Source organism: Toxorhynchites rutilus, chromosome 3 (genome assembly GCF_029784135.1).
Source record: "Toxorhynchites rutilus septentrionalis strain SRP chromosome 3, ASM2978413v1, whole genome shotgun sequence".
Taxonomy (NCBI): domain Eukaryota; kingdom Metazoa; phylum Arthropoda; class Insecta; order Diptera; family Culicidae; genus Toxorhynchites; species Toxorhynchites rutilus.
In genome coordinates this window covers 318138721-318155088 of record NC_073746.1, presented here as the reverse complement: position 1 = coordinate 318155088, position 16368 = coordinate 318138721, and the positions used below count along the sequence as shown (strand labels likewise).

At 38.7% G+C, this 16368-nt stretch overlaps 1 protein-coding gene and 1 long non-coding RNA gene across 4 annotated transcripts in view; one reads left to right on the top strand and one right to left on the bottom strand.

The window, feature by feature from the left end:
• The window catches only part of LOC129775109 (zinc finger MYM-type protein 4), a 32425-nt gene extending 16872 nt beyond the window's left edge, over positions 1-15553 (top strand). For both annotated transcript variants that reach the window (XM_055779387.1, XM_055779386.1), the window contains exons 4-8: positions 59-184; positions 246-367; positions 422-557; positions 625-724; positions 13922-15553. In XM_055779387.1, the coding sequence (XP_055635362.1) occupies positions 59-184; positions 246-367; positions 422-557; positions 625-724; positions 13922-14096 (659 nt within the window). In that variant the 3' untranslated portion in view covers positions 14097-15553. The remainder of the gene's footprint in view (positions 1-58; positions 185-245; positions 368-421; positions 558-624; positions 725-13921) is intronic.
• On the bottom strand, positions 6080-7059 carry LOC129775112 (uncharacterized). Of its 2 annotated transcripts, none has more exons than XR_008742854.1 (3): positions 7002-7033; positions 6536-6963; positions 6080-6479 (listed from the first exon to the last, which is right to left on the bottom strand). It is a non-coding gene; the product is annotated as an uncharacterized LOC129775112 (long non-coding RNA). The 2 variants fall into 2 exon arrangements; XR_008742855.1 differs by having other exon boundaries at positions 6081-6479; positions 6536-6921; positions 7002-7059.
• Positions 15554-16368: the final 815 nt, after the last annotated feature.

Sequence of the window (16368 nt, the reverse complement as noted above, 5' to 3'; positions counted from 1 at the left end):
TGTCTCGTATATTCTGTAGTTTGAATTGATGACTGATTGTATGATTTTCCGAATTCAGGTATTCAGCAGTATCTATTTGAGAACGGACGGATAGATAATATTTTCACCGATCCTTACTATGAGCGCTTTACCGACTGTCTCGACGAGGTGGCGAAGAAGTTCTCCGTTTTGTACAATGATTCACGTAAGTTGTCACATTCTTACATCCAGCTAAGGGGAAAAAACAATTCTCTCTTTTTCCTCAGAATATATCGTAACACGGGTGGAAGAGGAACATCTGTGGGAATGCAAACAGTTGGGAGCCCACTCGCCGCACGTTCTGCTCAGTACGCTGATGTTCTTCAACACGAAGCACTTCAATCTGACGGTAAGCGCAGATGAAAATGTTAATAGCCCCCGTAATCAATAATATTCGTTTCAGACGGTGGAGGAACACATGGAGCTGAGCTTCTCGCACATTATGAAACACTGGAAACGGAACCCGAATCAGGGTGGCGCCAAAATGCCCGGATCTAGGAACGTACTGCTGCGCTTCTATCCGCCACAGTCGTCACTTGGTAAGGGATAACATTTGACAAGGGCTTCGCAGATTCTAAAATTATTTTGGATTTATCATTTAAATAGCCGCTAACTCGAGGAAGAAGAAAGTCTACGAGCAACAGGAGAACGAGGAAAATCCGCTGAGGTGTCCGGTAAAGTTGTACGAGTTCTATCTGTCGAAATGGTAAGTGTTCATTTTAGATAATCTTTCGCCATTTGTAGCCGGTGATAAGCTGATTGGGGGATTTTATCAAGTCGGATTAATGCCCGGTCGCTCGACATCCTTCAAAACTTCCCTTTTTGTCGACTTCAAAGTCGCATACGATACGTTCAATCTACGAGAGCTATGGAGAATCTGGTCGAGCAAGGCTTTTTTCGACCATTGCTAAACTTATTGAGGCAACGACGAATAGTATGCGAATCTCAGACGATCTATTGAAATCGTGTGAAACTAGCAGGGGACTTCGACTAGGTGTTAAAGTTCTGCGAGTTTAAAATCGATACACTGTTTTGTCCAGTACAGCGCTCCTAGTGGTCCGTTCTGGAATCTTCGGCAGCAGTTTGCTTGTAAAGTGCAAAGTGCAATAATCATTCAAAAACTGCTGTTTCCTCATATTGCCCTTCGATGGAAGAAAAAAAAAGATAATTGATATCGCATAAACGTTATGAAATCCAACATGGCCGAGTACAACAATCGCAAAGAATTTTAAAATGACCAAAATCGTCTGTGCAATGTTAAAACGTTTCAAGGAATTTTTGTCTGTTTAACGGAAGTTCAATCAAAGTTTCGAAGCGATACGGTAAGACCGGAAACTGGGTCAGATCGTTATGAAAGCTTTCAACGCTAATCCAGGACCTTCGGTCGACAGTTTGAAATTTTCCTATTTGGGAAAATCTCTTGACCCTCCTGTACTCGTGCGAAAAATCGTAACTCGTGTAGTCACAGAATGTGCGAGTCTCTGTAATATTGATTTTGTTATTTTTTAGACGTTGCTGGATTTGTTTTCTCGAGCGCCAGAGTAGTAAACGCGGTGAGATCCTTTCTACCTTACAAATCTGCAGGTGACGAATTTCACGCCAACTCGTCTTAGCAGTGAGCAGCACCATTTCAGATTGTAGCCAAACGTTTTGGATGTGAAGATGTTGGTCATTTAAGCAACTTTGCATACTTGAAATATTCTAAAAACAATGAGGCTACTTTTTGGAAAGGGCCAAGAAATGTAGGAAATCGTTTAAATTTTCATAAAAAATATATAAAAAATAAAAAAAGCTAAGCTTGGAGGCTATCATTCACCTGGTACCTCTGAACCAATGTGTTCAGCCATAGGCTAAAAAAGTGCTCTTAATCTTAAAAGATGGAAAAAATACTAGACGGGGACCAAACTGGTCACTTGAGCATGCTGAATCTCTTACCCATTGTACCAGCCTCAGAGATGAACAGTGATTGGATGGAACCTAGGACTAATTATGACATTCCATACAGAGTGATCGAACATTCTCGTTAAGTATGGTATGAACGTGGTCCCAATGTTCGCAATGGTTCAATCATGTTCTACACTGATGGGTAGGAAATGGGAATCAGAACAGGTGCCGGAGTGCATGGTCCCAGAACAAAAATCTCTGTGGCTATGGGAAACTGGCCAACAGTTTTTCAGGCAGAAATAGCTGGAATAATAGAATGTTTAAATGTCTGCCTGAAAAGGAAACGAATGGGTTTTAATATTATGTATCTTCTTCAAGTTAATATTTTCAGTGTACTAGATTTAGAGCAAAATTTGTCTCGTAGAGAAATGTAAAATTTTTGGGTTCGTAAACATAACTAAGCCAAAGTGATCGAAGCGAACAAAAATTACTCGTTTCAAAATGCGCAATGTCACCCCTGGTCCCAGTCACCCCATGTTGGATCGTACAGTAGTGACTTACATCAAAGACACCGATCGGTATCAACGCGTGATTTGGCCAAAAAGTTTAAAACCAGCATTTGAATGATTTAAAAAATCAAGGCCAGGAACTCCATACAAAAAGCGGAAGGTGCCTAAGAAAACCGCAGAACAACAATCTCGAGCAAAAAAAGGGCACGAAAACCGTATTACCGGCTACTGGACTGCAGCAACCAGTGCATCCTGATGGACGATAAAACATACGTCAAACAGGATTCAAAAACGCTTCCAGGGCCGCAATTCTACATGAAATCGGTGGAGGAGAGAGGTAGACGATGCTGAATGCACGATTGCGTTGGGAAAATTTGAAGAGAAGATTCTAATATGGCAAGCTATTTGTACTTGTGGTCTGCGGTCTCCAATTTTCTTCATAAAAGGTACTATCAATGTTCAAATTTACAAAGATGAATGCAAATTTACAAAGATGGATTTGGCATCTGCACATTACGATAAGCCAGTATTACAGTGGCTGTCAGACAATAATATGCAATTCGCCGAGAAAAAACATCAATCCACCAAATTGTCCAGAGCTCCGACCGATTGAAAGTTACTGGGCGATTGTGAAAAGGATCTTCAAGAAGGAGGGAACAGTTTCCCAAACCATGGAGGAAGTCAGAAAAAAATGGACAGCAGTGTATTTTGTTCCTACCGACAAAGTGGTCTATTATTTTCCTAGCGACTCGGGATGCAAATGAGTAAAAAGGTATACAAAACACAGAGAACGTTTTGGATAATTTGGGGCGGTCAATGAGGTTTTTGGCCAGAAGATGTCGGTGTTCAACTTTCACTATGACTAGAACTATGACTCTAGAACGATACGCAACGATATTACAGAGACGGGTTGAGTTGCTCAAGATATGCTGGAGAAAAGCGAGCGGGATAACTTGCTTTCCAGTCTGGTAACCAGTGATAAGTCGAAAATTTCGATCTATATGCAGATAACTACATTGGAATAGATGTTTTACGACGAATAGCATTATTCAGCCTACAAAACTATAACAAAATAGTCACATTGATAGGGAAATGCTAGGTGGGTACTGTTTGCCCTGATGAAGTTGCTCTGTCGTTCTCCAGAATCACGAAAGTTCTTCGAGAAACTAAATGCATTGGACAAAGGCTTTACACCGCAGACCGAAATGTGTAGAAAAAAGGAGACAGCTTGATGAACGAACTCGAACTAAGGTGAAGGCACAATGATGAACATCTGAACAGCGCATAGACAGGAGACCAAGACGGCGTTGAAGAGGAATACATCGGGGCAGTGAACAACGATGATGTACAACCCCATACGATAAGTGAAGTTGAGGAGGTTAATCATCAACTGAAGTTGAAGCTGGTAAAGATGGCCGCATCGGAACTCTTCAAGGGAGGCCAGGAAAACTTATACGGTGAATGGGTTGATAGTCAGGAACTAGGACACAAATCAGCTACCTGATGAGAAGAATGGTGTGGATGGAGTGATCTAATCTAACTCATCTATAAAAAAAATGGTTCTGTCTGTTCTGTCTGCTCTTCAATGTGGCGCTGGGAAGTGTTATGCTAAGAGCGGGCTTCGATATGCGGAGTACGATTTTCAACAAGTCCAGTCAATTAATCTGTCTCGTCAATGCACAATGATCCAGGAAGGGCATTTGAGTGGAAATTAGCATCTAGAGCTCGACAGTTATTCTCTAGACAAAAACTGTCTTCAACAAATTTTTTACATAGGACAAAGCGCTCATTTTGATGTTGTCAAAAATAGGGTTACCAAAATTTTCGATGAAATAAAAAAATCTAACTATATATAGAGGTAAATATGGTTCGACAATGTTTTAGCCCCAATTATTTTAAGCAAATTTGTAGAACAAAGTTTTTTTCTATCTCTTGAAATAACCGATATAGCGCTTTTTTCAAAGTTGCGTTATGGTCACCATGGAAAAAAATGTTTTTTTGCTCTAATTTTTACATTTCAAATTTAAAATGCAAACTGTCTTCAGAACACTTTTAGAGTTTACTAAGATTATTACTTGCTACCGTGGCCGAGTGGTTAGCGTCACACCTATCATGCCGGAGGTTCGAGTTCGATTCCCGTTCTGGACAGAGGAATTTTTCGTCAAAGAAATTACCTCCGTCTTGCACTGTGCTCACGCGTATTCTAGAGCTTGCCACTCAGAATGCATTCAAGGCGTGTTATCCGGCATAGAAATCTCAACTAAATACTAGTAAAAATAACGCAAGTAATACTACGTTGAGACGGCGAAGTTCCTCTAGGAACGTCAGCACCATTTAAGAAGAAGATGATTATTACTTTGCGATGCAGAACTTATCAATATCTCAATTCTACTCAAAGTTATTGATATTTATTTCCACAAAATACGCTCTCTTCATTCGCTTGTCATTCTTTTTGGGGTAATCATAAAAAAATATTGTTGACGAACATACTACGAACAATGTAGGATTTCCAAAACTATGTTATTTTTTGTGTTTGAGTAAATTAAAATAGAAATCATGAGTTTTTGGGTGAAAATGCATCAATAACTTTAAGTAGAATGAAGATATTGACAAGTTCTGCATCGCAAAATATTTATCTTTATAAGCTCTAAAAGTAGTTTGAAGACAATTTTGATGTAGGATTTGTAATACAAAAGTTAGAAAAGGAAATACGTTCTTTCATGGTCTCCCTAATGAAACTTAGAATAAAAAGCGCTATATCGGATATTTTAAGAGATAGAATAAAACTTTGTTCTACAAATTTTGGTCACCCTATTTTTGACGACATGAAAATGAGCGTCCTATCTTATGTAACAACTTTGTCGAAGAAAATTTTTTTCAGGAGAATGAAGATCTTCCATAAAATTGATTTTAGCGCCTTCTATCTAAGTTAGGGTCACCATGAAAAAAACGGGTTTTTGCTACAACTTTTATATTTAAAACTCTACATAAAAATTGTCTTGGGACGACTTTTAAAGCTTATCATGACCAACATTTTGTGATGCAGAACTTGTCAATATCTTAATCCTACTCAAAGTTATTGATAGGGTTTCACCCAATAACTCATGATTCCAATTTTAGTTTACTCAAATACAAAAAATAACATAGTTTTTGAAACTCCACATTATGTAGAGTGAAGAACGTTCTTTCCAATGCCGTCAACAAACATTTTTTATGTTCGCCCCAAAAAGAGTGACAAGCGAATGAAGAGAGCGTATTTTTTGGAAAGGAATATCATAAACTTTGAGTAGAATTAAGATATTAACAAGTTCTGCATCGCAAAGTAATAGACTTAGTAAGCTCTAAAAGTGTTCTGAAGACAGTTTGCATTTAAAATTTGAAATATAAAAATTAGAAAAAAAACCGTTTCTTTCATGCCCACATTCCGTTTTGCCTGCCAAGATCGGGTCGATGAAATGTCAACAATCGACCTCAAATGCTGCCACCTTGCAATCGAGTTATCGACCTTTTATATGCATTCATCGAACAACTTGACGCCACTTTTTCGCCAACATGTGCAAGGCGTCGACCTGCTTGCAGCGCTGCTTTCAGCACTGCTTGCTGCTTGTTTGTATTGGTTTGTTATTGAAAATGAAAAGGAAATACATTGATCGATTTTAAACATTTTATTGAAAAAAAATAATAAAAATCCATGTATAATAAAAATAAGGTATATAATGGAATCGGTGCATCCGGGTTGTCTGGATTGACGATTCAAATCCGACTGAGTACATTGATGAATACCTCCTTGCCCTTGATGACACATATATGTGGCTGAGGAGGATTCTTCAATGTGCGTGAAGCACGGGATCTCCGATGGGGAAAATTGTTTGAAATACTATCGATGGCCAGGTCCTGCTGCGGTTGCTGTTGATGCTGTTCCCCGGAATAGCACCCTGGACTTAAAGGATACTGCTGCGGGAAAGCTGATGCTGTTGGCTGGTGTGACAGAAGTGGAAATAAGCAATGTGGTGATAAGGAAAATCATCTTTCTCATTCGCCGATTGATTGAGTCGTATGTATTCATAGCTGAAACAAAATAAAATGATTAGTAAGTGAAAAGCAGAAATGAATTCCCTACTCACCAGTTGTATGATCCGGATAAAAATGCGAACATTAAAATATCATGCGAATACGTTCGCTTACCTCGCCTATTTTCATTCTACTATACAACGGAATCAGTGCATTCGGGTTCCTCCGGGGTGGTAATTCAGCTGAGCAAGTTGATAAATACCTCCTTGTCGTTGTCTGAAGAGGATTTTTGAATGTGCGCGAAGCACGGAACCTCTAATGGGGAAAGTTCTTCGCAATACCATACCATGGTCAAATTCTGCTGCTGCTACTGTTGATGCTGTCCCCCGGCATTGCCAACAGGGGTTGGAGGTTACTGATGCAGGAAAACGGATGTTGTTGGCTGCTGTGATAGAAGTGGAAATCCGCACTGTGGTGATGGGAGAAATCATTTTTCTCACTTACCGATTGATGGAAGCAAACGAGTCGAATGTATTCATAGCTGATAAGACAAAAGCCGAAAATATATTTCATACTCACCAGTTGTATGATCCATTTGTTTTTGTTTGAGATGACAGTTTAGCGGAGTGGAAAAAAGAACCATCAGTGATGCCATTTGGTTTGTTTAATTATTCAGTATTTTCGACTAACGAACTATCCGCGTTGACGATATTGGGGAATAGGCATGACAGTATGGATTTGCAGAAGGAATGAATACACTTTTAAAATGAAAATTATGAATGAACATGATTTTTCCTTAATCAAATTAGTACTCTATGTAAGTGAAAATCACTATTGCCTGCAAGTGGTGAAAAAACGTCATAAAAAATATGTTTTGAGATAATTTTATATTATAATGATAAGTTTTTTTGAGAATATCTGAACGTCTATAGAAAATAATTCAAATTAGGGTCATGACAACGTACTTTAAGTAGAAAAATTATGCCAAGAAAAAAATTTCATACAAATTTTAGCAAATATAAACTGATTCGGGCCGACTAATATGATAGAGAATAGTTTGCCTCATACAAACTAATGCCGTATTCAGATGTCGATACCTAATCGTCGTCATCGTGAATAGGTAACAGCGTTACGGTCGTTGTTAGGTCGATGTTTTTTTCGTCGATTGGATTGTGGGTGGTGACCCTAATGCAGTTTAGAAAAAAAGCGCTTTATCGGTTATTTCAAGAGATAGAAAAAAAATTGTTCTAAAATTTTTTTTAATAACTTGGGCTATAACATTGTCGAACTATGTTTACCTCTGTATATAAAGATGAGAAAGATAGATTTTCTATTTCATCGTAAATTTTGGTCATCCTATTTTTGATAACATCAAAATAAGCGCTCTATCATATGCAACAACTTTGTCGAAGACAGCTTTTGTCTAGATAATAACTGTCGAGCTCTAAATGCTAATTTCCACTTAAATGCACCTCCTGTACCATTGTGCGATAGCGTGAACATAATCGAAAGAACACATGCGTCGGTAGCGAACTGGTATAACCAACTGATACACGTAACATGGCTGATTGGACGTGGGATCAATGTTTCTGAGACTAAATATATGCTAGCAGGAGCAGCTGATCGTAACAGAATTCTTCTTGGTAGTGATATTGTAATCGACGGCGACGAACTCGCAATGGTCGACAAGTTTATCTACATCTACATCAACATCAATTACAGCCGTGAAATTCGAAAACGTATGTCCAACAAACTCCGACGAAGCATGGAAGATGCTCGAAAAGGACTCGCAAACACTTGGTGCCTTCGAACGGTGTACAGGAACATGGAGTATGCAGAGGAAGTATGATGAACCACCAACTGCCGCAACTTTGAGGCGAACGGCATCCAGAAAGTCGAAAGGCTGGACGAATGTGACGAGCCAAGCATGTTGCAAGAATGTGTGCCGGCAGCCTCACAAAGATGGGATTCGCATCGAATCCGGCGGGAGCAAGAAAAAGAGAAACCCAGTCAAAGAGTGAAAAACGTTGGGGGTTGGAGAACTGCAACCATGGACCAGATTTGTTGGACCAATATTGTGAATAAGAACAAATTTGTCTTCTAAAATATACACCCCTATTCTGTATTTCGATCGATTCGAAATATTTCGAACGAGTTGATAAAATTCCATTCTGTATTTCGTTCGAGTAGTTTTTGCATTTCGTTCGATCTGTTTCTCTTCGAACATCAAATGGGCAAAACGTTCGAAATAAGGAACGCAAAATTATAACTCGAACGAAATAACGGTTCCGAACGAAATGGAAATCCGTCGGAATACAGAATAGGGCTGATAGTATCACTTGAAGAGTTGCTAAAACTTATATTATAGACCCATTAAAAAATAATAATTGTATTGATATCAACACAATTTTATTTTATTGATTCATAACATGAAACGCTATGACTCAGGAATAACGTTTTATTGAGTGGTTTTTATAGCTGTTTCGATGATGTTGTCTGGCATCAGTGTCGAAAAATAACGATGCTTCTAGCAATACAAACAAAACCATTGCGGAAAATTGAAAAATGAAAACTTAACTATCAGAGCAAAACCTTGAGTTTTTCGACATTTTTCACTATACAGTGCGGGGGCAGATGAAAATTTAATATCTTGTGAGTAATCGATTAGAGTTTTGATTGATACTATTTGATGGGAAGTGTGCAAAAACGATCATTTTCATCACATTGTTTCACAAAATTATTGATTTTCGGGGTAAGGGTGAGGGAGGGAGATGAAAGAAATGAGCGCCATTGTGGTAGCCATTTGTAGCAGCCATTTGCGGCTTCCTTCCAAGCCTTTGTAGTAGTATAGGTAAAACCACGTGTAAAAATGGGGTAATAGTGTTTGTGAGAGAAGAGCAATTTGTTTCGCTTGTTTTGATCTTTGTACGTAAATAGATCAATTCTCGCGTAACTTTTGAAAAGGTCCTATGTAACAAATGTAAACAAATCGGATGGATGCACGCCATTAGTCTTTAATCATTGAATGCATTACAAAAACAATCGTTCACGTATCTATTTTCTTCATCATTTTATCGCCGATACAAAAAATATCCAATGTACAGATTCGGATTTTAAGCAACCGGCTGTTACTTCGGACGCCACTTTCCTCCGATGCCCGAAACGTCCGAAGTAACAAAGCAGTCAAAACAACACGAAGTCGTACTTCGGTCGTTTTGAGTTTTTGTTTCTTATGGGCACCTTACACGATCAACCGGATTGACAATAAGTGTCTTCAATATCGTGACAGCTAGGCTTTCAACATCTGATCTAACCTCAATCAATATTTTTCCACCTTACATGGTCAATATCGCCCTCAACCCGAGACAACGAAAATATCCGCGATGGCTAGTGGCGACATTCGATTTTGGGATCCAAACTATTCTCTATCAGATTAGAAGGCTAAAAGGCAATTTTCAATTGGTAAAATTTGAATGAAAATATCTACTTGGTATTATTTAATTAGTTGAAGCGCGTAGTCCTAACCTTAACTTAACCTACTTCCTCTGAATTTTCAGATATTCCTACTAAAATGTATTATTATAATATAACGTCAATTTCAGACATAATTTTTGTATGGGATTTTCTCACCACTTGCAGAAAAAAAGTGATTTGCATTCACATAGAATACTAATTTGATTCGTAAAAGTTAATTTTCATTCATAATTTACACTTTAGAATTCGGTTTTTCTTCTCAAAAATACATCATAATACTCGTTTCACAAATACAGACTGTTCCTTTCAGTTTCAGAGATGCCAGATTATTTTAGTTTGCGAAAATATATGCAAGTTATTTTATCTGCAAGCAAATGTTTTTATTCCATAAATGAGACTATGACAGTAGAACCCCGATTATCCGCGAGCGGGTGATTTACATTATTTAGCCACTGGTGTACACGACCTTATAGATGGATAGTTGATTGATTTCTGTATTGATAGAACATAGTTTTTATGTTGAAACATCTCTTTTCGTGTTTGCATTTTTTTGTCCTTTAATGGGTCATCCGCGATTTTCGTTAATCGCGGTGAGTTTGCCCGACTATTCCGCGGATAATCGGGATTCTACTGTAGCTTGAATTAACACATGATGTTTATTCATCTGTGATTTTCCCAGATCTTCTCATTCTCCAAATTTTATAGCGGAGTGTGAAGAAACACACAACCCGCTCACTAGCGTAAAGAATGACCGAGTTCAACGTTAAAAAAATCCTAAAACGTTGTTAAGTTTCATCCACCCTCTCACCATCACATTGTCAGTTTACTTTGAAGATTTGATTTGTATCGTGAAAAGTACCGTATTTTGCTATTCAAAGTATCGGTTTTCCAAACCAAATGCTTCCATTTATGATTCCTACAATTTCAGTAGTTTATAAATTTTAAATGCAATCGCAAAAAAGACTAACAAAAATTAAATGTGCGCTTGCATATCTGGCAACTCAGTCTGGAAGTCCGTGAGGTAAAACGTCAACATCATGCATCTATATGAAATGTCACGATATTGATGCTCGAAAATCAGAAAATCCGGATTTCTGCGTCGTCGGCCATGTTCAGCTGTCATTATGCTCTCAAATGTCATCATATTGTCAATAAAGTTGACCGTGTAAGGTCCGCTTTACAGTAGTTGTTATCGATTTCAGTTCAATTCAACGGGTGATAACAATAATAATCTGTCTTTGGAACGAAATGCTGATTTTTGGATTGTTGTTTAGTAGTTAGTTTCAAATTCTTATCGTGCAACGTAATATGTCCAATGTGCAAACGTCCAGTGTAACATTTTTCGCTTCTTGGCTTCAACTTTAAACTCAAATCACGGAACAACAGCTACGATTGGTTTTGGAGAGCTATTCTTGATCGCTAGTGGTGAGAGGAGCGATAAAGATCGATAACTTTTAAGACAATTCGCGGAATAATGTTTGGGTCTTCAACTTCGTTTTTCTCGAGTTGACGAAAATGTTACATTGGAAAGTTTCAAAAGTTACGCGAGAATTCACTTATCAGACTGTGTGGCGCTCCACTGACACGAGTTTTAGAATACATTTGAAAAAAAAAATTCAATACTTTAATTAAATGTATGAACAATTGCAAATATAAATATATATAGAAGGTGTACACAAACGAATTGGGGCTCTTTTGTTATCAACAAGTTCTTCCGCACAGTAACTCGATATTGATAATTCATCAATATTTTCCTTCGTTGATCGTATTGTTTTCACATATTCACGTTGAAGAGCCTTAACCCTTCTCTTCGTTGGCCGAGGCATTTTGATTGAATGTAATACTTTTCCGTTCACTATTTTTGAATAGGCATAGGCAGCCGTGGCAGTGTTCCGAGCTCTGCAATACAATTTTCTTAACCAGCGTTCAAATTTCTTAAACTTACATTATAGACCCATTAAACGTAAAAATAATAATTGTATTGATATCAACACAATTTTATTTTATTGACTTTCATGACATGAAACGCTATGACTCAGGAATAACATTTTATTGAGTGGGTTTTATAGCTGTTTCGATGATGTTGTCTGGCATCAGTGTCGAAAAAATAACGATGTTTCTACCAATACAAACAAAACCATTGCGGAAAACTGAAAAATAAAAAGTTAACCTTCAGAGCACTAGCTCGAGTTTTTAAACATTGCGACGGCAGATGAAAATTTAATATTTGGCGAGTAATCGATTAGATTTTGTTCAATATTACTTAGTGGGAAGGGTGTGCAAACGATCATTTTCATCACACTGTTTCGCAAAATTATTGATTTTCGGGCGAGGGGTAAGGGAGGGAGATGCAAGAAATGAGCGCCATTGTGGCAGCCATTTGTGGCTAGCTTCCACCTTCACCTTAATGCATTGTAGTACATTGTTCTTTCGTTATCAGTAAAATCGGTTCTGTCTGGTCAAATAAATGAACTCGTGTAAAATTTGCGGTTTATTCGCGATACTCGTGAATAGAAAGCTCATGATTATTATTGCAAAAAACAGGTTCGCAGGTAAATAGTCGCTACATTGGTTTGCGCATTTGGTGTTCATGAATAGAAAACAGATATTAAAGGGTGTGTCACATCAAATTGCATCACGGAAAAAACGCTGTAGAAATTCGCCCAGTAGACCGATCCTTTTGAAAATTTTAGACAGTAAAATAAAAGCTATTAAACAACTTTTGGCATTTTCTTTTTATTCATACTTCGAGCCCAAGCCCGTATGCTCGCACCTTCCTCTTTACCCCGTCCATAAGGTTCTGTACAACGTCAGGTTGTAGTTTTTTTTTGAACAGAAATCCATTTTCTCTTGAGGTCCGCCTCCGATTTGACAACTTTTGGGTTCTTCCGGGGGGCCTGCTTCATAATCGCCCAATATTTCTCTATTGGGCGAAGCTCCGGCGCATTGGGCGGGTTCATTTCCTTTGGCACGAAGGTGACCCCGTTGGCTTCGTACCACTCCAACACGTCCTTTGAATAGTGGCACGAAGCGGGATCCGGCCAGAAGATGGTCGGGCCCTCGTGCTGCTTCAGTAGTGGTAGTAAGCGCTTCTGTAGGCACTCCTTAAGGTAAACCTGCCCGTTTACCGTGCCGGTCATCACGAAGGGGGCGCTCCGCTTTCCGCAAGAGCAGATCGTTTGCCACACCATGTACTTTTTGGCAAACTTGGATAGTTTCTGCTTGCGAATCTCCTCCGGAACGCTGAATTTGTCCTCTGCGGAGAAGAACAATAGGCCCGGCAGCTGACGAAAGTCCGCTTTGACGTAGGTTTCGTCGTCCATTACCAGGCAATGCGGCTTCGTCAGCATTTCGGTGTACAGCTTCCGGGCTCGCGTCTTCCCCACTATGTTTTGCCTTTCGTCGCGGTTAGGAGCCTTCTGAACCTTGTATGTACGCAGGCCCTCCCGCTGCTTGGTCCGCTGGACGAATGAACTTGACAAATTCAGCTTATTGGCGACATCCCGGACCGAACTTCTCGGATCACGTCTAAACTGCTTAACTACGCGCTTGTGATCTTTTTCACTGACGGAGCATCCATTTTTACCGTTCTTCACCTTCCGGTCGATGGTAAGGTTCTCGAAGTATCGTTTTAGTACTCTGCTGACCGTGGATTGGACGATTCCCAGCATCTTACCGATGTCCCGATGTGACAACTCCGGATTCTCGAAATGAGTGCACAGGATTAATTCACGATGCTCTTTTTCGTTCGACGACATTTTTCCAAATTTACGAAAAATTGACAGTGAAGCATGGCCAACGTGATCTATACACTCTTATCTGATTATAAGCGAAAGCTGAAGATATAATTCCTAAAAATTAAATTTCTACAGCGTTTTTTCCGTGATGCAATTTGATGTGACACACCCTTTAGATAAAATGCTCATGAATTTCCCCAATCGGCTGCGACAAGTGTTAAAAAAAACAGCTAAAAAATGTCCACCCATTTTTCTTATTGTGTGTTACCTTCTCTCTTCTCCTTTCAGTCCGGAAAGCGTGAAAACGCGCAACGACGTGTTCTACCTGCAGCCGGAACGGTCCTGCGTGCCTGATTCACCCGTCTGGTACTCGACGCAAGCACTCAGCAAAGACTCCCTCAGCAAAATGTTGCACCGGGTTAAGATGGTCAAGGAAATAAACATTGCCCTGCTCACCAGCTAATGAAACGAGACCCAAGATGACGAGGATAACACTATCAGCAATATCAGCACCACCAACACTAACAACACCAACAACAGTACCAATCCCATCAATTCCACCACGGCGGCCAATTTCTGCTCGATGAATCACGTGGCCAACGCACTCAGCTCGCTTCCTTTCCGGAGCTTTCAATCATCACTCCAGCAGTTCCAGCAGAATCAAAACGCCGGACTACAGCCGGGCATTAATGGTGGCTGCAGCTCGCAAACATTATCGAATACAGGTAACTCATCATCTTCTTCTTCCGCCATGGTGAACTCCGGGGCGGGTCAGCAACAACCGGCTAGCTTTATGGCCAACAACACAACCCATCCACCACCACCCCCAGATTACGATTACTACTATAATGATTACTATCGCCGCTGGAGTGGCATTATGAATTTCTACAAGTAAGCAAGCAAAAGACAGCTGGAGGAAAGCGTGGAGAAAAAGGCGTTCCATTGTGTTGGGGGTAAAAAGTTAACTCTCGTCAACATTGGAAACACAAAAAAAAAAGGAAAAAGGACGCCATCGAGACGTGGCTAAAATTGGAAAAAATATAGTTTCCCTCTGGAAGATTCTAATTTGTGCAAAGCACCAAAATTTAAGGAACTTCCTCTGCTACAAAGAAAAGCCGTGTTTTTTTTTATTATTCCTCTGATATATATATTTTTGTTGCTTATTGAACTTAAGTCAGACTTTCAGACCGCGCATAGATTTTATCTACTCCCAATGTGAACCACGCGAAGAAATGAATTTTTGTGTGTCTGCTTCTTGAAGTACCATTTAAGTTCTTTAGTTTTCATTTATCTCTTCATTATAATAGGTACTGATGAGTGCGAAAAGGATAAAAACATTTCGAGGATTGGAATGAGCGATAGGTAATAATATGCTAGGATTGTGTAAATATATACTAAAATGCTTAATAGTCACAACTACTTTCTGTTGTTAAGGTATGAAGGAAGAAAAAACTAAGAAAAAAAACGTATATGAAGGATACACACAAGTCACAAGTTGTGAAAACAATAAAAGCACAGTTATTTTTTTTAAACCAAGAATAACGAAACGTGAAGATATACTACACTCCGTAGGGATTTGTATTTGCTTAATAAAACAAAGCTCCCACACATTTTATTGTTAAGAATAGAACCCGTTGGATGGACATCAATTGGACTTTGTGTTCAGGTTAGAGATATCTTTGTTCTAAAAATTTCATCCCCCTTCACCAATCGTATTGAGAATTGGTCAGTATATTGTTGAAACTATCTTATACATAGCAGAAGTGAATGAAAATCAAGCAAGGAGAATCCTAATACAAATATCAGATAGCAGTGCTGTTTCGGTTACGAGCATATAAGCAGATATTTTTTGTGTAAAATAGTGTCAAACTATTGGTCAAAGAGCATAAAGATTCAAAATAAAAATTTGAACAATCCCAACGCCTGGGTCACTTCCGTACCGGCTGTGATAAAATCACAATCCATATATACATACGAATGGATTTCTGTCTGTCTGTCTGTCTGATTCCTATGGAGTTGGAAATTACTGAAAGTACGTTAGGAGAACGACTACTAAGTATACTGGGGCTGATTCTCCAGCGCGAATGGAATGTGACAACAATGAACTCCTCAAAGTCACATGACCCAGGTCACCGTATCGCCGAAGGCGATTGCCCTGACGTGAGAGGTTCATTTTGGAGTAAAATACTCAATGAATTACAAATGGTGCAGTGTTCATTGAAATATATGTCAAAGCTTGTGTTTTTTGCAAAGGCTCTATGTATTCAATGTGTTTCATGAATATATATTTCTTTTATTTTAAAAATTTTCATTCCTTGTTACAAATATGTACAGGAAATAATTTCGTTCATCTTTATAAATGTTTTCCCCTTATTATAATTGATGAAAAATAATATCACTGAGATAAGAAAACATATAAAAATATATTTTCAAATCTGTTTTTGCATAGTCCCTTTGCATTAATATGAGTGTATGTTATTTCAATTGTTTTGATTTCGTATCCGTGTTTTGATTCCGCATTCGTGCTTTGACTTAGTGTCCGGTGCTGATTCCGTAAAAGGTTGACTATTCTTTATAAGATTGCAGTGAACATTAATTTTATAGTCTCCTCACATAAAAGCCATCAAGGTAAGATATATTTATTGTCACCTTTAAACTATTTCCAAAAGCTAAATTTTATCCATAGACAATGAGCCGATAAAAATGATAAACCTGTCAAGGATCTTGTAATTCTA